General features: G+C 40.8%; 1 protein-coding gene across 9 annotated transcripts in view; it reads right to left on the reverse strand.

Annotated features, from left to right (window-relative positions):
• Acaca (acetyl-CoA carboxylase alpha) overlaps positions 1-20599 on the reverse strand; it is a 264876-nt gene that overhangs the window by 19742 nt on the left and 224535 nt on the right. For all 9 annotated transcript variants that reach the window (XR_013111129.1, XM_076936129.1, XM_076936128.1 and 6 more), the window contains 6 exons: positions 18379-18522; positions 17736-17856; positions 13501-13597; positions 10653-10749; positions 9324-9459; positions 1507-1684 (listed from right to left, as the gene is read on the reverse strand). Coding sequence is in view for 8 of the 9 variants with exons in the window: in XM_076936129.1 (XP_076792244.1) it covers positions 1507-1684; positions 9324-9459; positions 10653-10749; positions 13501-13597; positions 17736-17856; positions 18379-18522 (773 nt within the window). In the remaining variant the exon portion in view is untranslated. The remainder of the gene's footprint in view (positions 1-1506; positions 1685-9323; positions 9460-10652; positions 10750-13500; positions 13598-17735; positions 17857-18378; positions 18523-20599) is intronic.

Here is a 20599-nt window from a genome sequence, read left to right on the forward strand (position 1 = left end):
ATTTTTGTTTTCCAGAAAAACAAAAACAAAAACAAAAAATCCCAAAAGATAGGCACCCAGCAGAGAAGCTGCCTCCAGTACTTGGGCTGTACAAATGGATGTGCATATAGGGTAGGGAGTAGTGTTGGTAATGACTATCCTGGACCACAGCTGTTAATGTCCATCTGGAAGCAAACATACTAGGCCAGGCTGAGCAGAATTAGATAAATATTTTTTAATGGACTTTAAAAAAAGTGTTTACGGTAGAGTTTCTGGAGTCAGAATATTGTTAACATTCACTGTAAGAAACTCCAAGGCCTTCACTTTGCTAATCCATAGCACTGGGCAGGATGCTTTTAGTTACTTCTCTGATCTGGCATCAGAAGATAGCTTAGGGCTAAAAAACAAGAGACTTGATGTAGAATGCTAACTTAGGGATTCAAAAGTGAAACTACTACACTTTCCTAAGTAGCTTTTGGAGTAGAAGGTTACAATCTGGAGAGACAGAAGCAGATGCTCCAATAAAATGATGGGCTGTAGTAATGGATACGGACAATGATGTTGATGCTTTCAGAAAAGCATTGTAAATACACAAGAGGATGCTTGGCTTAATTTGTTTTAATTTCAAGAGCTACTTTCTTACAGATTTGGCTTCTCTGCAGTTTTTTTTCTCTTTTCGGCTGTGGGATGGTAGGAGTGGGGTGGTTTACAAATGTAGTTCTTTAGCCTCTTAGAACATCAGAGTGAAGCCCTGGGCTCCAAAAGAAGGGGGCAGCTTTGGTCTGGAGCCACAGAGTGTGGGTGAGTTTATTAACAGGAGAGACAATCACAGAAGAACAAAGACCATTCTAAATTTATCTACAATTGGTGGATTAAACTCCAGAACTGGGCTAGAGAAACAGCTCAGTGGTTAATAATGCTTGCTGCTCTTCCAGAGAACTGTATTTGATTCCCAGCACGCATAGGGGCTTACCATTGCCTAACTACAGTTTCAGGGACCCGACATCCTCTTTTGACCTCTACAGATAGCCCCCACACATGGCATATACTCTCACAGACACATGCATATACATATAAATAAAAACAAACCTTAGTAAGATATATATACACACACACACACATACACACACACACACATCACACATCCTTAAAAGTCCTGGTTACATTTAAGTCTTCCTTTAAGCTCCTTTTTGCCTCCCCCACCCCAAAGATTGTTAAGTGCCATATCCAAATAGAGAAAGGGAAAGGAGAATCTTTCTAAGTTGGAAGGGCCTGGAAAAGACGACAGTGTAGTAAAATCATCTAGGATAGGGACTAGACAGAAAACTTGACTCTAGCCTGGTTTCCATCTTGTGCCAGCAGACACTGTTTAGAAAGCCTATTCTTTTCATCTTGGAGTCTTTTAGGAACAGACAGATTAAAATGAAGTTGTCATGACTATATATAATGTTTTGGGGGTGGTGGTGGTGGCAACAGCGAGAGGGTCCCTAAAGGCATGGAATTTGATAAAGAAGGGAGGCATGGTACCTGCTTTCTCGGTCAGCGTACATCTCCATGTGCCGAGGGTTGATGGTAGGGTCGATCACAACCCAGGAACCACCCCGAAGCTCAGCCTGGGGGGGAATGTAAACCATAACAGGCTGGGAACATTCCCGCAAGCCATCCACAATGTAAGCGCCAAACTTGAGCACTTGGTCATACATATCTATGGAGAATCAAACAAATTAGAAATGATCAAACTTCTCAAAGCAGAGCTTTCATGTTATGGGATATGCAGAAAACAGAATTTTTCTCCATGAGGAGATTGCTCATGGGAGAAGTAACAGGCCTTTGGGCTCCAGCCACCACAGGTCCTGTGGCCATCCCACAGGCCACAGTGACCGATGCCTCCACCTATATCCAACTCATGATTTCAGGGGAGCTTCAAAAGCACAAGACAGAAGTGCAATCTTTCACAAGACACAGTATGCAAAGCCCACGATTAAATATCCATTTTATATCCTCCCTGCATCTCAGTATTCAGGTTTCACCACATTAATTCATACTTGCTCTACAAACGTTAAGTATTTTTCATGTCAATATGTGATCTCTCTCACTACATTAAGTTTTCTGAAGGAAGAAACTATTCCAGCTTCTTTCAATTCCTTTCACAATTCTTAGCATACAATGAGTTTTTAAAATATGCAGCTAATGGCAATGGCTCTTGAAAAAAGAATTCTTCCTTGAAAACTGGAGCCAGGAGTGGTAGGGCACACCTATAATCCCATAATTCCATGTATTTGGAAGGCTGAGGCAGGAGAATGGGAGAATGGTGGTGAGTTGTGAAGCTAGCCTGGACCACAGGGTGAGTTCTAGATCGACCTGAGCAAGTTAGTGAGACTTTACTTCAAAATAAGATAGAAACTTTGGACTTTTCATTCCTGTACACACAAAGGCTTGCTCAGTATTGAAACAGTGCTTAAGGTCAGCAGGTAATGAGTGAATAAGCATACATACTTTTGAAAGAATATAAAAAAAAAAGTATAACTGTATTTTTATAAGATGTTAGAGAGAAAAATTATATATGTACACTCATATATAAAATATCACACAACTACATTCTTTTCATTCTGTTAAAGAATACTCTGTAGTCCCCTGCAGACAAAGACCCTTGGTGCACAGATGAGAGAGTCCTGGGGTCAGTCACCTATTTCCCAATGTTTTATGTGCTGCTTCCCACTTCCCAGCTCTGTAAGGTTTGAACATTGCTAGTGTTAGGGTTCTGAGTCCAGACATTTAATGATCACTTCACTGCATCCACAAAGGCTCCTTCCCAAACAACAAATAACAGGTTCAACTGGGTTCAAAGTCTCCTATCCAGAGAGGATCTCAATTTGGAATAAATCAATTCTGGAAATCCAAGGCAAAGAAGCATTTTTCAGGAAGTTAAGAGCAAACCAAATAGAAACTGCCTTCATTGAGGTTACGGGCAAATTAAACTGCCATGGTCTTGAGAGTAAATATGGCTCTATATTCAGAGCATCAGTGAGCACAGTTTACTGTGAGGCACCTGCCTTTGACCACTGCTCTAACCTGGCTTATCTACGAGGACTTCAGAAACTCCAAGTTGCCCCAGGATACATTTACTATTCTATGTGGAGTGTGTATGATCATATACTGTGTATATATGATCAGAGTAAAGACATTTATTTCTTTGGGTGGAAAGCAAAGACCAAAAAAAAATTTACTGCTAATTGCACAACTGCTGTATAAAGAGCGGGAATAAAGGACTTTAAGCGCTTTACGCTAATTCTGTGCTTATGAAAATAATTGCTCAGCTCAAATTATTTTAACTAAATTAATTCTTTAGTGGATATTCCAACTACTGCTACATAATAAAATAATTGTGTAATTAGCGGTACATTTTTCAGTACTGCCAAGAGTACAGTTTCAGAAAAAGTAGCAGGAAGGAGAGGCCCTCTTGGTATGTGCACAGAGGAAAAACTGAAAAGTAGATAAAAGATGAAAATAAAACAAAAGATAGAACAAAAGTCACATGAATTAAAAGCAAATGAAGTTATAGGTAAATAAAGACAAGGTTTACAACCATTTTTTTTCATTTTCATTTGTTAGTGTATTTCTATCAAAATCTATCCCTGCATTGTCCATCTGGTTAACAGCTAATTCTCCAAAGGGCAAGAGTTTTCGTATATTTTCATTCATTTAATAAAAAAACCCCAGCTGGGCATGGTGGCACATGCCTTTAGTTTCAGCACTCTTGAGGTAGAGCAGGCAGATCTCTGTGAGTTCCTCGACAGCCAGGGCTACACAAAGAAACACTATCTTGGAAACAAACAAACAAAAAAACCCAAACAAACAAACAAACAAACAAAACAAACCACACAGCTTACCTTCACACTATATGGAAAACTAAGTGAAAACTTTTTATTTTAGTGAAAAGGACTTTGGTCCTTCATTTTCATCATTGGGTAGATTACTGCACAGCAGGACTCATGACTGCACACACACACACACACACACACTTTTGTGCCCCGGTAAAAATGTACATTAATAATCAGAATATTTATCTTTTTCTTATATCCACATTACAGCTAAGTAATAGAAAGTATAGTTAAGTAAGAGTAAATTGCAGAGATGATATTCAAATGAAGTTTTTCTTCTGAGACAGTGTTTCACTATGTAGCCTGGGTTGAACTTACAATCCTCCTGTCTGCCTCCTGTTTGCTGAGATTACAAGCATGTATTAGCATGTCCAGCTTCAAACTTACGACTTTAAGTTATCATTTAACTACCTTACTTGATTCATCCTGAACTGTTTGGAAAGACTGTGAGGCTTGAGAGGAATCTCTAACATCTAATGGCTGACTCAACTAAAACCAGAAGAGACTTGAGAGATTGAAACTATCTAAATGTGGCTTGGATTTCCTTTATGTTCAGAGATGTCAGGAACTGTATTGATGGCACTAGCAGTTATGTGGGGGGCTCGGATCTGGCTGCCAAACAAATATCTTCAAGCTCTAAATCTGACAAAGGAAAGGGACTTTAGGCTTCTGTAAAGCTGCCATGCTTGGAGCTAAAATAACACTTCTATCTCCCCTGGACACCAACAGGCCTATAATGTAACTGTCAAAGCACCCCAAACAGGCTATTCAAATATAAGCACGTAGCAAATTCTACAATTAATATGCTAATACTGAACCACAAATTTCCCCAAATCAAGTATTTTGAAACAATGATCTGACATACAAATGTCTGAAACCCTTCCCCATTTTAGGAAATAAAGACTTAGCTAAGAACATAAGAGGAGGGATCTCCAAGGGTTTATGGTAGAGTCAGTTCAGGAAAATTTAAAGCCACACATTTGCTTGTCATTCTGGTGCCTGAGAAATGCAACTGAACTGGAAACGGAAATATTGATCCATTCTTCAGTGGAGAGGAAGGAGCTTTCTAGCATCCTGGGAAAGTACATCTGCATGAATGATGATTACACCCAGCACCCAGGTATCCTCTCTGCCTGGGGCCTTTATTGTTATACAACATGGATAAGCTGAGGCAGCCACATGTACCAACAAGGGAGTAGGGTGTGTCCCTCACTAGCAAACTGGAACAGATCTTATTGGCTTAGGCAAGATTATGTTAGGCACTGAGGTAAACATTAGGCATACACAGGCTGCCTACATGTAATATCTCTCATGAGTTCATTACAGCCAGTGGACATTGTATTTCAACATACAAGTAATCAGAGACTTTAAAATAGACTCTCATTCCAGTTAAAGTTTTCAATAAATGTGGTTTTTTATTGTTATTTATAACCTGTCCTAGGAAAAAATAATAAGTATAACATGAAAAGCCAACTGAGAGTGACCCTGTAGCACCAGCAGTGAGGCGGCTTAATATCACTGGGATTTGCATCCTATCAAGCTATTCATGCTGAGGCTGGGACCCTGGTGCTAATTTCTAGTAAATTTCACGCTTGATGTCTCCCTGTTGTGGGTCATTGCCGGTTCGTCTAAATAAACTGCTTCCAAATGGCTCTTCCATCTAAATATTCAGCCAGTTTTTATAATTTAATTTTGCATTATGCTGAATAGCCTTCCGGCCAGATAGAGCTCATTGGAAAAAAAAGCACCAATACCATCTTGACAAGCTTTTATTTATTTATTTATATTTTTTACTGCTCGAATTAGACCTCCTAGGCCGACTAGTAAAGAGTTTTTTTTCTCCCTCCACTAATGTCAATTTTCAGCATAGCAAGAGCTGTCTCTAATCTTTTCCTACTCATTACACACAATTTTGGAGTCATTTTACCCACAGTGCAGTCGGCTCCTGGCTGTGTGTTTGTGTGCACTGAGGGATGGCATAATTGTTTATTTTCCCTCCCTGCATAATCCCCAGCCAGTATTGAAACCAAAACTGCAAACATCTCCCCAAGGGATGTGGAGAATGACAAGAGGCTCTCAGTTTAGGTCTTCTTCCATGAGATAATATGCAGGAAGCATCCTGACCTGTATGTACACATGAGAGTGTTCTCCCCTCCTGTGCTCACACAGACCTCTATCTCGCCCAAAGCCTGTCTCGTGTGCTATGTAAACGGATGGCATCACACCTAAGCTGAGAAGAACTTTGCTCTGGACTATGTTAGGCCAATAACTCATTTCACAAACAGGGACAGGGATTATTTAGTGAGCAAAGATTAAATTGAATGATAAAGTTTTAGATAGAAGTAATACTAATAATTGTTAGGCCACTCTATCAAAATAGTTAACCAATATATTGTACACTTACAGATGGTTAAATTGAGGACTATGTATCTTTTACCACAATTAAAAAATAACTTACTTTTTTGAGATAAGAAGTTATATAGATCAGACTAATTTTGAATTTGGTTTAATGTTCAGGAAAAAAACAAAACAAAACTCATTTCTGAGCTCTAGCTATTTGTTCCTACAATAACCACAGACATTTCGGACGGAGGGGAAATAGACAAGTGATAACATTTTTCAGGATATCCAAGGATAAGTTGACTGGCTCTGGACGTGGACTCTTCTTAGCCAGAGCACTCTAGAGAGACATGGGCAGGTAGGATGGTTCAGTGTGTGAAGGCCCTCAGTGAGCAAATCTGAGAAAGTTAGATCTCAATTCACTCAAAGGATACAACTGACCCCTCAAATGCACTATGGTGTACATGCATCCTGCCCACACACACACTTAAAAAAGAGAGATGGATCCACACTCTTCTATCAACTCAGCCATTTTTTTTAAGCTGCTCACTTAAGGAGATTTAATTCATGTACACTGTGCACAGAAATTGACATGTCTCTTAGAGATGCTTGTGATTACAGAAGACAGCATGATCACAGGTAATTTAGTTTCTAGTGCAAAGATTCAATAATCTGTTCACAACACACTGAGAGAGAACAGGTATGACTATGTAGTCCAGGTTGGCCTCAAACTCCAATCAATCCTCCTGCCTCAGCCTCCCAAGTGCTAGAATTACAGAATGTAGTACCAAGTCTTGCCTTCAATGAATCTTAATTTTGTACTTAATATTTCAGGGCTTAGCAATTAATATAAGGGACAAATTCTGATGCCAAAACAGGCAGCAGAATTGAAATCTGCAGGGAATGTCAGATTCCCTGGAACTGGAGCTGCAAATGTTTATGGAGTTACAAATGTTTGTGAGCCACCATGTGGGTGCTGGGAACTAAACCCCAGTTCAGTGCAAGAGAAATAAATGCTCTAATCACTTAGCTATCTTTTAGTAGAAGTGGCAACTCTGACCTCTATGAAGATAGGCTAGGCAGGGTGACTCCCTGCAGGTGTGCCAAGAAGGGTGCATTCTTAGTGCCCTGTAGTAAAGTCATAAGCAACATCACTGAGCCTGCAGGTTTCAGCATAAAACAAACAGAACCAAGTGGGAGCAAAATGAGAGCCAGTATGAACTGAACTTCACATATGTGTGAGCAAGAGTGTTAACAGCCCTCTCTATCCTAGCTTCCATGAGTTATCTTCTCTTGAACCCCCTAGTATTTTGCTTATATATCACAGTTTTATCATGTTTCTCAAAAAAGATTTTTCTTGACTCCTTGAGGCAATGTCTGTCTCTGACATATCTTTGTTTCTTCAAAGACACCTAATAAAGGTACACATAGGAACATAGTAAAAGTATGTATGACTGACTTGATTAAACTATACACTCTTTTTCTCATAGTATTTGTATACATGATTTACTTTTATAGTTAAAAAAATGTAAGGGGATGTCACATGGCTCAGGGCATAAAGGTGCTTGCTATTATATATATATATAATATATAATATATATATATATATATAATATATATATATTATATCTCACAACTTGAGCTGGAATCCAGGCCCTATATGATGGGAGAAGAGAACCAACAAGTTGTCCTTTGACCCTTCCTCCTACCATTCCCACAATCAAATATTATCATAAAAATGATAATGATGATGACGATGATAATAATAATAATAATAATAATAATAATAATAATAATAAGTTAAAGTCCTCAAATGGGGCTGGAAAAATGGCTAAATGGTTAGAGCATTTATTTTTCTTGCACTGAACCTGAGTTTAGTTCCCAGCACCATATGCTAGCTCATAAACATCTGTAACTCCAGTTTTAGGGAATCTGGCACTCTCTTCTGGCTTCAACAGGCACCAGGCATACATGAACACATGTATGCAAAACACCCAGATACATAAAAAAATTAGTTTTTAAAAAGTACATAAGCATTAAGCTGTAATGTATAGTCAAAGCCTTCTCCAGGAAAAGTGGTATCTCTCTAATAAAAATGGTCTTTTTGATGACTACAAAAACAGTAACAGCTTTTCATTTTCTCAATGAGGTCTGGGTAGGCCAGGGTACGTCATCAGCAAACACTGTGAATATATCTCACACACGGCCAGTAACTTACAAAAGGGAGCTCTCCCAGGCTGTTCCTCCCTCAGAAAGCGAGGAGCTACTGTTCTAAGCTTTGCATAGGCTCTCTATGGAGGGCTCATTACTTTGCATTTCTACAATCTCAATCACTTTGGCATGTCAGCTCCTTCCACTTTCTCATCCCATCTACTCCTTCAAAATTCTGAGGTGAATGAGGAATGGAGTCACTGGCATACTCTCACAGCCTGTAGGTGCAGATGTGGCCTTTGCACAGCTGTGGGTGTCTATCCTTAGATGAGGTAATCATTTTTGGCTCTCCCTGGACTGTCCACAGTGGCCCTGTTCATGGAGAATTTTTAGTTAATAGTGACACTGGCTGCCTAATCACTAGGAAATTCCCATGGCATGGACTACAGCCTTTATACTAATGGTCTAATCTGCTGGAGCCAGAGGCCTAGGGCTGTTGGTGGATAATAAAAAGATATCACAAATTGCCAAAGAACAGGCAGTCTCTAGTATAGGTTTTTCATTTTCTTGCAGTGACTGCTAATTTCAGAATACATCTTGGTCATCCAAGAATGTTAGAGAGTAATGTGAGTGAAGATCATGTCCAGAAAAGAGGGGGACACCAGTAAAAACAATAATGCCCATGACCACCAGAATAGTCTAACATGCTGAATCTTTGACAGTAGTCCACCTACACAATACTTTCTGGGGGTGGGGTGGGGAGGTGACAGGGTTTCTCTGCACAGCCCTGGCTGTCATGGAACTCAGAGCTCCACCTGGGATTAAAGGCATGCACCGCCAGGCTCACAGGACCACTATTACTGACACTCTGCCACTGACATCCTTCCCCTGCCTCTCAGCCCCTGCCTAGCAATCACTAGTTCTCTTCTAGCCCATAGCAGGCCTGCCACATCTCCCCAGCCCATCAATCACCTTTCATCCCACCAGAGAAGCCTCTCCAGTTGGCAAAGACCATTAGAGGTAGCCCTTCACGGTTAAAGTCCTTGATAGCTTGATAGGTCTTAAATGCAGAGTCTGGGAACCAAACCTGGCCAGCCTGCTGGATTATCTGTTGGGGAAAGTAAAGGAGGAGTCAGTTATCAACACAGTTTGAAGGAGAACCTTCTTTAACTGATCAAGATATTATTTATTAAGAATAGTCAACTCAATATCAAACCAGATCAATTAGAACTGTTGTTCATCATGAGGATGACCCCTGAGGTGAGAAAGAAAAGGTCCTGAATCTTTGACCTTGTTGAACACTCTTTTCTGGGGAGCCTGACCATACATCAACCCTTAGACAAAGAACTGAATTGCTTCTCTCAAGCAGTCGTTGGGACCCTTTTAAAAGGCAACTCAATTACATTACTATCTTTTTCTTTCTTTTCTTTCTGTTTGTATGTACATGTGGGTGAACATGTGTGTATCTATGTGTACATGTATGAGAAGGCCAGGGATCAACACTGGATATCATTCTTAGGTCCCATCTACTTTGCTTTTTTGAGACATGGTGTCTTACTGGCCAAGAGTTCAATCAAGCATGTGAGGCTGGCTAGTCGGCAAGCCCCAGGAATCCACCTGTCTTTGCCTCCCCAGTGCTAGGATTACAAGCATGCGCCATCATATCTAATTTGTGGGTTCTGGGAATCCAACTGTGGTCCTCATGCTTGCACTGCAATCCCTTTCCTGATGGAGCTATCTCCCCAGCCCTACTCTGCAAAGCAAGCAAGCTGTACAGCCTCCAAGTCCTTTCCCCTTTCTGGCACTGTGACTAGTCAGTCACCTGACTCTTAGTGTGACTGCTGAGGAAACTCCTGTTGTTCTCCTTCACCCACCCATCATTCTAGTTGGTAACAAAGAATGAAAGTAGAATCCATCTTTAAAAAGAAAAGGGCTGTAGTTTCCAAAGCTGGCCCTCTGTAAGGCTGTATTATCACTCAAGGAATCTGAAGCAGATGAGCACCAGTGCCAGTTGCTTCTCTGTAAGACTATCTGCCTAACTAAAGCACACTCACTGCTTTCCAGCATTACCAAGATGACGCCTAGTTAACTTTTCACATAAAACTTTGCTTGCGGTTATCTAGAAGCATCTTGAAAGTGATCAGTGTTCTGCAATTATTTCAGGTGGCTGCCACCCTTCCCTCTAAAATCTGGTGGCTTGCAATATACCCAATGTATCTGTAGGCCCTATAGAAGGGAGACAAACTCCAGGCACAAAGGTACTCCAAAAGCACGAGCACCAGGATACTTGAGGTGACCAACCTTGGCTTCAGAGTCCAGGTTCGCAGGGTCAGCTGGGATACTGAGTTCCACGGTTCGGGTTTCTACAGCAACTACTCCCACGGGTATTCCCCCTAACCTGAGGAAAGGGAGAGCCACACAGGAACATAACACACGTTAATATCACAATTAGGCTTTTATTTTTCATTTGCACACAAACATTGAGAGAAAAACTAGAAGCAAACAGAGAGCAGAGGAGACTCTAATGCTTCTGGGGGTTAGAGTGAGACCTTTGGAGTTCACTCACTTTGTAAATACAATAGAAAGTACCGGCACACTCACTCATATTTTAAGATGCCTAACAGGTTAAATTCAAACTGAGAGCTGAAATAGGGGAAGTCAACAGCCTAGTACACACAACTACTTCTGTGATGTAACGAAACGTCTCAGCTTGCTGTCAATCAGTCCTTGATAGTGGGGCACAGTCTGAAACTGCTGGCCTTACGGGATAGAGCCTGGGTAGTTAAGCAAGCCCTTGACTTTGCTTCAGTGGAAAACAACATGAGACAGGGATATTTTTCAGTAATAATCTTGGTGGAATCTGTACCAGAAGCAGATACTTAATTTCAAAGCTATGTTAAGCTAGGATTCAGAAGCTTGAAGCTTCTGCGTATATATTCTATAATAATCTCCAATACTGGCCCTTCGTTTCCCAGAATGAAACAGAGATGAAGGGAATAAGAAAGAGAAACCAAGGGGGAGATGTCAGATGCAGGATGAGTCCTTACTCCAGAAATGTGATTCCATCTGTGCTCTGCCAGTTACTCTCCCCTGGGCTGGGACTGGGCTGGGTTATACTCTTTCTCTACAACATGTCCATAACAAACTTTTCTATGAAGGATGGTCTTTAGCTGGTATATCAACTACTGGAAATGGATTCTTTTCTCACAAGAGACCTAACTGGAGCTGAGTGGAGACCACCCACCACCCCCTTGTCACTTGCCTGCACTGAATCAGAATCAAAAGCCCTCTAGACAGCCAGACAACGAGCAGGAGGTACACAGGAGAGTTCAGAAATATTTCTGTTCACAATGATTAACACTCCAACTGGAAACTTGTAATTGCAAAAGCCACCCTAAATCGGTAACTTATAACTTATATATTAGGGCCCATGTGACCTAATAAAGAACATCTTTATCCGAGTATTACAGTTATTTATTGAAGTTGAAAACAGCTCAGAACAACTTCTGTTTTCTATTCTACTTCATATAAATTTTATCAGGCTAGCGCATGAAGATGCTACATCTTGTTTTATAGTGTGTCCCTGGACAAGGTGCCATGGAATAATAAAAGACAATTTACAGCCAATAGCACACATATTCCAAACATACATACCAAAGATGAGTTTTGGCAGCACTTACAGTAACAATCCCAGAAGAATACATTTATATTTATTTCTTGAAATGCCACTGCCTTTGAAAGAAGCTAGCTCCATTTGTTTTATATACTTCTGAGCATGTGGATGTGTTTGGAGTAAGAAGCCCAGAACTCATCAGATGGAAAGAAAGGAAGAAGGCAGAGCAAGTGTTGGAATAAACAACCCAAGGCCAGCCTGACTGGTGGTTGCAGGGTAACTGCTATTCTTCTGATCTTAAGGGTAAAGCACCGATGTCTCACATCCCACGGGAGCTGTAAAGACTTTAGCAGAATTTTGGCCTTGGAAGGCTTAAATACTTTTGCATATTTTATACATAGGAAAGGTAAAACAGAATAAATAAAACCAAATTCAGTATAACATGAGACCCCATGACTAATTGTATGCCCTACTTCCACTTCCTTAGCAGGAATCTTACCAACAGAAAATAATTCTCACATGGATGCTGTAGCTTTGGGTGAGGGAAAGACCTGACACTTGAAAGAAAATGAGCAGCTAGTTTCCTGTCTCAGGTGACTCCTATTCAGTGTCGCAGGGGAAGTCCTGTCTGTGGGATTCGCCATCTGATGGCTCCTTGTCACTGGCTGCACAAGGCATGCTGACCTGATGTACTGAGAGAACCACAAAGCCTAGAATTATTTTCAAGGCTAGCATCTAAATCTCAAGCCAATGTGGCGTGTTGGAGAATCTTGAGCAGGTGCCTCTTTTCACCAAGATAAGAAAAACTGATTGCCCCCTGGAGGAAGGTGAGCCCCCGATGCAGATCTCGAAGGCAGCATGTCTGCAGCACAGACCTAGATTAAGATCAGCCTTGGCAGGTGCTCGTTATAGCAAGCAGGACAGATTATTTTGCACAGAGCTTGCTGTTGAGTGAAGCACTTCTTAGAGTGGTATTAAAATTTAATAGAAACTTCAATTTCCCACTTGAAAAATACGTGTATCCCAGCAACCTATGCCAGCTTACTTTACTCACTCCTGCTTCAGATTAAAATTTTTTTTTCAATTCAAATCTGATTCTATTCCAATACAGTACAGTATTATAAGTCATTTCAGTAGTCATGATGTCAAAAACAAACAAACAAACAAACAAACAAACAAACAAACCCTCTCAGGGTATACAGAGAACCATGTGGTGCCTGCTCCTGAGAGGAAGTGGTCTTATGGGAAGAAAACTGACTGGTGACGGCGACTGTAGTGTGGCTTTGAGGTTCCCAAGAATTTCTCTTGCAGAAGTATAAAAAATGAAATATTGTCAAACTCTGCCTTCAGATTAAGCGCCTCATTAGAAGGACACACTAAATGACTCGAGGAATCAGTAGATTACCTTGGCTCTGGCTTTCATCTAATCCTCTTAGAAAATGCAGACAAAGAGCTTTATTGGTAAAAGCTATGACCCTTTCCTTTACTGTTTTTACTTGGGAAGAAAAAGGGTTTCCAAAACTAAAGAGGCCTTACCTGGCTCTGCCAACTACCACGGTCTGTGCCCAAGGCTGCATGATTTCTGAGAAAGATCCATAGTCAAAAAATCCACTCAACCATTGACCTTTCTGGGCTGTGAAGGAAAAGGGGTGGGGGTGAGAAAGACATGAAAAGCATGAAGAGAGTCGATCTACTGGCAGTGCACTGGGCTGATGGATTTAAGGTGGGATCTGGGGAGTTGTTTTCAGGAGTTTGTTGTTTCTAACCATATTATAATAGATGGGAGCATTAAGCAACTGAGTGTTCATCTGCCTTCAGAAATCATACCCTATTTCATTTGCTGGTCTGCATAGAAAGAATCATTTATCAGCAAAAGCATCATTTATTGTTAAACGATGGGGTTCAGCTAGCAGAGGAGAGTTTGCATGCCTTTAAATAAATAGCTTGCCTTTTTTCAAGACAGCACAAACATTTGTCAAGAGGCAGCCAAGTCATTAAAGACGTTTTTAAAATGTTTATTTCTATTTTAAAACTTGCCTTGCAATTTTGTTTGATTCCACTGATTTTCTTTTAAAGGGAAGATGAAAATACAAAGTATTAATGATCAATGAAGACTCAAACTTGGAGGTAAATAAGAGATTCAGTCTCTTTGCCAGAACTCAACAATATAGATTCACTTTATTTATGGCTGACAAAGTATAATCTTTCTACATGAAGGGCCATGACACACACCCTTGACAGAACAAAAACATAATGATTAAGCTATATACACTTAAAAAAATATACACACACTTAACAATATCACCTCTTTCTCTTATCCAGTTCCCTATACTGGCAAGGCATGTAACTTTCACTACCTTAGTTTAAGACAAAACTTTTGATCCACAGGCATGAATGTTTGACCAAGTCCTTATAAAGCCTTCTGCAAATACCTGTTTCCTCATTTGCCCTCTCAGCTCACAGTTTCTCAGTGATTCTTCTAATTTGAACGAGGCCCTCCACCCCCTAAACCTCAAGTCCAAAACCAATTAAAAGTAGAGATCTGAGCAAGCTAACCTCTGCTGACTTAAACAGGATGGACAGTGTTTTATCAAGACTAAACTTGTAATTACTGTGTTCTACATTCCTTGCCTCTATGGCCCCAGTGTAAAATGTGATCATCCATTTCAAAATTATCTCTCTATCGTGAGCCCAAAGCTGATGGTTTAGATTCTGGTCTCGTGTTGTGCGTCAGTTTGAAGAATATCACGGCACTATCTCCTCTAATAAATGACTTTAACTTTTCACCTAGAAGATATCTGCTTTAACTTATCATAGGGAATCATCTGCTTTCTTTAACACTTCCACTAAATTAAAATCTGAAGTCACTCGGTTTGGGAGCCAGTGTTAGCTGCACATAGACAGCAGGATGAATTACTAGAGAGTCGATGAAAAAATATTAGCCAAAAACACCAGAAAACTTAGTTTATCACACATTTCATTTATTCTGTGGTTCTTACTAATAATGACCTGGATAATGCCCACCTAAATATGTGCTTCTGTTCACCCTATGAAACAAAGGTGCTTTGCTTTTTAAGACAATCTTACCCAGGGTAGACTTGAATTTGCAATCCTCCTGCCGCATCCTCTTAAAGCACTGGATTAAATGCACATACTATTAGGCTTTGCAGAGGGCTCAAATTCTGATGAAGGTTCTAAACCAAATTTGTAGTTTCATCAGGATACTGAAATTTTAACTTCAATAATGAGTGATTTGAATTACAGAATTAATTTCAAAACCAGAAGGTTCACTTGTTTCAAAACCCTTGGGAGCTAGCTAGAATTATGCTAGGTGATAGGATTCTTGTCTGGTGTGCATAATTCCCTGGGTTCAGGCTCTAGTACCGACACAACGAAACCATCTAGCCTCATATGCTGACTAGGTAGGAAGGAGCCATTGGCTATGCTGGCTGGACTTGATGGTCCCACAAGGAAGTCACTCTAACTCAGATGTAGAACTGGAGTCCCACTAAGATGCTTCCCTATGTTTCCCAGGAGAACACTACTGAGCTTTGTTCTGAATTTAGAGGAGAAACGCTTAATTCCCAGAAAAGTCCTAGCTTTTTAAGGCCAATCACTGTGTCAGACTTATGGTTCTTACCATAATTATGAATAAAAATAAGGAGGAGAAAGATTATTATGATGATTTTTTTGCCTATGTAAGAAAAAGTAATTTTATTAAGAGTAATAAGAAAAGGTCTAGAAAAAGGGAGTTATGATTATAAAAACAACTAACAGAGTTCTCTTGAATTTTCTAGAATATCTACAGTTAGAGATCACATCTAACTGCATCAAAACAATGGCTGTGGGATCATGCAAAAATAAAACATGTATGTGAAAGTGCTCTTATACTAGACTCTGCTTTGAGTAGTTTCTATTAAGTCTTGTTTAGGAACAAATCTTTTTATTTCAGCAAAATCACAATGGCCCTTAAATTTAACAAAGTATTTTCTGCAGTTCATTTTTTAAAAACAATTATTTATTAATTATATATAAGTACACTGTAGCTGTCTTCAGACACACCAGAAGGGGGCATCAGATCTCATTATAGGTGGTTGGGAGCCACCATGTGGTTGCTGGGATTTGAACTCAGGACCTCTGGAAGAACAGTCAGCGATCTTAACCCCTGAGCCATCTCTCCAGCCCTGCAGTTCATTTTTTATTTTAATGTGTATAGTATTTTGCCCACGTGTGTGTCTGTATGCTAGGTATGTACCTGGCACCTAGGGAGGCCAGAGGAGGATGCTGATTTCCTTGGAACTGTAGTTACAGATAGTTGTGGGCTGCCATGTAGTTTCTGGAAATTGAGTCCAGGTCTGGAAGAGCAGCCAGTGATCTTAACCACTAAGCCATCTCTCCAGCCCCTCTGACCCATTCTTGATATACAGGATTTTAAAAATGAATAGTGATAATAGACATGCAAGAGAGAACCAACACTTCCTCCTCACACCATTTGGAGAAAGCAGGGTCAGGTAAGTTCAAGTGGTGGAAAGCTCATGCTGGGAATCTTAGCACTTGGCATACTGGAGCAAAAGGATTTGAGAGTTAAAGGACAACCTGAGCTACATCACCAGTTCCAGGACAGCTTGGGCTACAAAGATAAACCTTATCTCAAGGAAAAACAAAACAACACAACAGGCTACCTGGGGCTTTACAAAAGCAACTGCCAAATGGATTGACAATGTAAATTTAGTTTCCACACTCACTCGTTTTTTTTTTTTTTTTTTTTCTGTAGTGTGTGAGTATGTGTCTCTGTGTATAGTGTGTGAGGCATGTGAGAAAAGAGGACCTTCGTCATCTCTCAGGTGCCATCTACTGGCCTGGAACTACAGTACAGAAGGCTAGATGTCCAGCAAGCCTCTAGGGATCTATCTGTCTTCACCTCCCCTGTGCTGAGATTACAAGTATATGCTACTATGTCAAACTTGTTAAAATGAAGGTTCTAGGAATAGAACCCAGGACTTCTTAAAAAGCATTTTATTATCAATACTATTCCCAGTTTCATAGGAAGAATGTGGGGATGGTGTGGTATTCAGCAATAGTTTGCTAGTAAGCATATAGTTAAATTCTACATTTAAAGTTTAGAGATATTTTCTCAAGGTAAGTTCATTAATTTATCTTCCCCCACCTTTTGTTTTAAAGATATGATTTAGCTATGCATTTCAGGTTGGACGTGAATCATCATGTAGCTCAAGCTGGCCTCATGCTACTACTGGTGATCCTCATGCCCCAGCCTCCCAAGTGCAGGCATGCACCCCTATAGTTGGCTTAATGCTCTTTTTTATAGACACTGGTTGGCCAGAGAGTCTGGTCCTTGGCCGGAGATGTAGTAGTTCAATGATAAAGTGCTTACCTAGCATAAATGAGGCTCTCTCTGAGTTTGATCCCCAGGATCCCCACCCCCACCCCAACAAAAAGGATTCTGGTCCTGTAAGACCATGATTTTAAGGCTTATACCAAATGATTTAAAGACCTGCTAAGTTCCTTCATAACAGAAGGAATGAATCAGTGACTACACAGTTATGACTGAGCAAGTGATTGATAAAGCTCACTTTTCTCCTGTTTGTTCACCAAGATTTTGGTTTTTTACATTTTTCTTCATAGGGTTTTTTCCTTATATCTTCCTGATTTCTGGGTATTTAGCTCCAGTTTCCTACAAATATACTTTCATGCTAGAGTTAGATAGTCACTTGACAGCCAGGATACTATTAGGTCCTTAAACATACACGTACTTGGGTGAGGACGGCCTGCCAGCATCCACCGAGGATCATATGGGGCCTTTGTGGGAACAAACTCGATGATTCTGTCTATAGGATCCTTGGAATTCAGGAGAGGAACTGAACTGTGTACGCTCTAAAGAAAGAAAGAGTGGGAGAGCATGGGCATCAATCAGCAGATGTCAGTCTCAGACCTCAACTCAGCAGCCACATCTCCACACAAAGATAGCAGAGCCCGCTTTCAGAATGACACCCATTGGTCCCAGGCATCAAGCAGAAGCATCCCAGTTATGTGTCAAGCCCCAACTCTCATTTAGGAGCCTAACACACACTGGTGCATTCTGACCTGATCCATCCTGCCCTTGCTCTCTGAGAAGCAAGCTCCTGGAGGACAAACGGCTACTACAGGGAGGAAACTCATGGAGATGAGGAAGTCTTAATATTTTGGGAGCTGAACATATATAGGCCATAAAATATCTGTGGCTGGAAAAGAGCGAAAGTTAGTGAGATCCAAAGGTATTCTAAAGGTAGGAAGTAAAAGACAGCTTCAAGAGAAAGAAATCTACAGGTTTCAGAAAATACTTCATAAGAAATTCTTCAAACAGGGTAGTTCAAACACAATAAGCTGAGGCAGAGATGGTGGGTAGGAAAGACTCACCTTGGGCATGTATGACAGCCAGTGTAAGACTGTGAATACTCCCTCAAAGTCATCACAAACAGTGGAGTGGGTAACCCCATTGTTGTGCATAATCTGGATGCCCCCAAGCTGATTGTTAGAGGTGTATACTTCCCGACCAAGGACCTAGACAAACAGATACAACAATGTACATTATTTTCCAATTCTTACTAAAATACTTTCCTCCCCCTCTACCAAACAAAGACAAACCAATTTTCTGTGGGTTGTTCAGAGGGACTGCCAGGACTTTCCTTCCTAAAAGACATTTTAGAAAACAAACAAACAAACAAAAGCCTTTAACAGTTACATACATTGTTGCAATTTTAAAACCACCAAGCTCCCTCTCTCGGGAAGCCACCATAGACAAGAGCAGAGGGCTTCAACTCTGAGAAAAAAAATTGTGGTAGGTAGGCTGGAACCCTGGGGGGCACTGGCTACATCTTTTTTTTAGTCTCATAGTTATGTGTACACACACACACACACACACACACACACACACACACACACAGAGTTCTGAGTCCATGTTAAAGAAAGGCTATGGGGCTGGGTGCCTTATTTTTCTAAAGGATTAACTTTCTCCTGACATTTGATTTTTAAAACTAGCCTGCTGTCTCCCTCCCCCATTTCTAAACCAGGTAGAATCCTGAAGCAGCTCATGACATTCCTCAACCCCTAGACTCCAGTCTTCTTTGTGTGCTGGGTGTGAGGCTGTGATATGCGTCCCAAGCCTGTTATCCTCTGAGGACTGGAAAGGATTCAGCCTATTGTCTTTGGAGGACTTTAACCCTTGTCAGGTAGGGGCACTTGCAAATGTAAACTACAAAGTTTTCCCTAAAGATGAAAAAAAAAATATTCTCGGACTTGGAAATTATAGGGTTTTGTTTCTTCCCTAAGATTGGTTAATAATTTCTTCCAGGGAGGGAGGTTTTCTGACCCAGCAGATGGAAGTCAGGCGCCCTGATCACCGACTATTGCAAACTGCTGAGTGTGTAGTAATTGCCAGTCATGTAGGGTAGCCCTGGAGAGCACTAAACGGTCGTGGAGGGCTCACTGTACACGTTCTTTTCTGTTCCCTCTCCTCTTCTAAGCAACAACAACATCAGAAAAATTTTTTTCTAACTTTTATTCATTTTCAGCCTCTTGGGAGAACCTAAACAAATTAAGACCAACAAACTATGCCTGTATACTTTCAATTGGCCCTTTCTTATTAGGTGCTTGGAGAGGTTCCCCTGCCTGCCGGGTCAGTCCCCTGCATCAAGACCTTCCAAAGGCTGAACAAGTTGGAGACCAAAGTAATAACCTTGCTATGATCCCGCTGGCCTTGGTTCCATTTAACTTCAGCTAGGAAAAGCATAAGCGAGTGTTCGGGAAAGAATATGGAGAGCAAAATTGCTCGACGATTACTGCTTTCCTTGATAAGGAAGCACAGAGAACAAGCCTTTCCAGGCAGCCCTAAGCCAAGCAACATGCTGGCAGCTGCTTTGAAGGGGCCGGTGAGCAGGGGAGGCCATATCTGGTCAGTGGGCTGCCATCCTGCTCTCAGTCTGTCTTTAATCTCAGCCCAGGCTCTGCGGCTCTTTTCTCATTCTCCTGCTGTCTCTTTCCATTTGCCCTCTCTCTGACTGATACACTGATCTCTCGGTCACTTGGCTTTCTGCTCCACTGAGTCCATATTACTAATAACACCTCCGCCACGGCCAGTTTACCTCATGAAGGCAGGAGCACATCATTACAAAATAAACTCATAACTTTGACATTCTAGCAAATACATGCCGTTTGTTATTTTTATGGCTTTAGTCTTTCTAACAGGCAGAGGGCATTACATACCTGTTTCATTTATATCTTTAAGCGTGCGTGCATACACACTCTTGCACATGCACCAGGACACAAAACGGAACAACAACAAAAAACCCAAACAAATAGAAATTTCCAAAGCAGTCAGTTGATGGGGAGTCTGGTGGAGGCAGAAGGCCTGTCATTCATGGAGGCCACACTCTGATCTGACTCTGGTTTTATGGCTGTCATAAACCTGATGGCCCACAACTGGTCCTTCTGGGACAGACTGCTTCTCTGCTAGAAGTCATTCAGTGTGATCAGCAGTATTTTTAATTATTAAAATAAAATTGGAAAGGAGAAATGAAATAAAAAGGAGACACTGTGCTGACCCTGAATATCTGATATTCATAATTTATGTCAGCAGCCA

Source organism: Arvicanthis niloticus, chromosome 6 (genome assembly GCF_011762505.2).
Source record: "Arvicanthis niloticus isolate mArvNil1 chromosome 6, mArvNil1.pat.X, whole genome shotgun sequence".
Taxonomy (NCBI): domain Eukaryota; kingdom Metazoa; phylum Chordata; class Mammalia; order Rodentia; family Muridae; genus Arvicanthis; species Arvicanthis niloticus.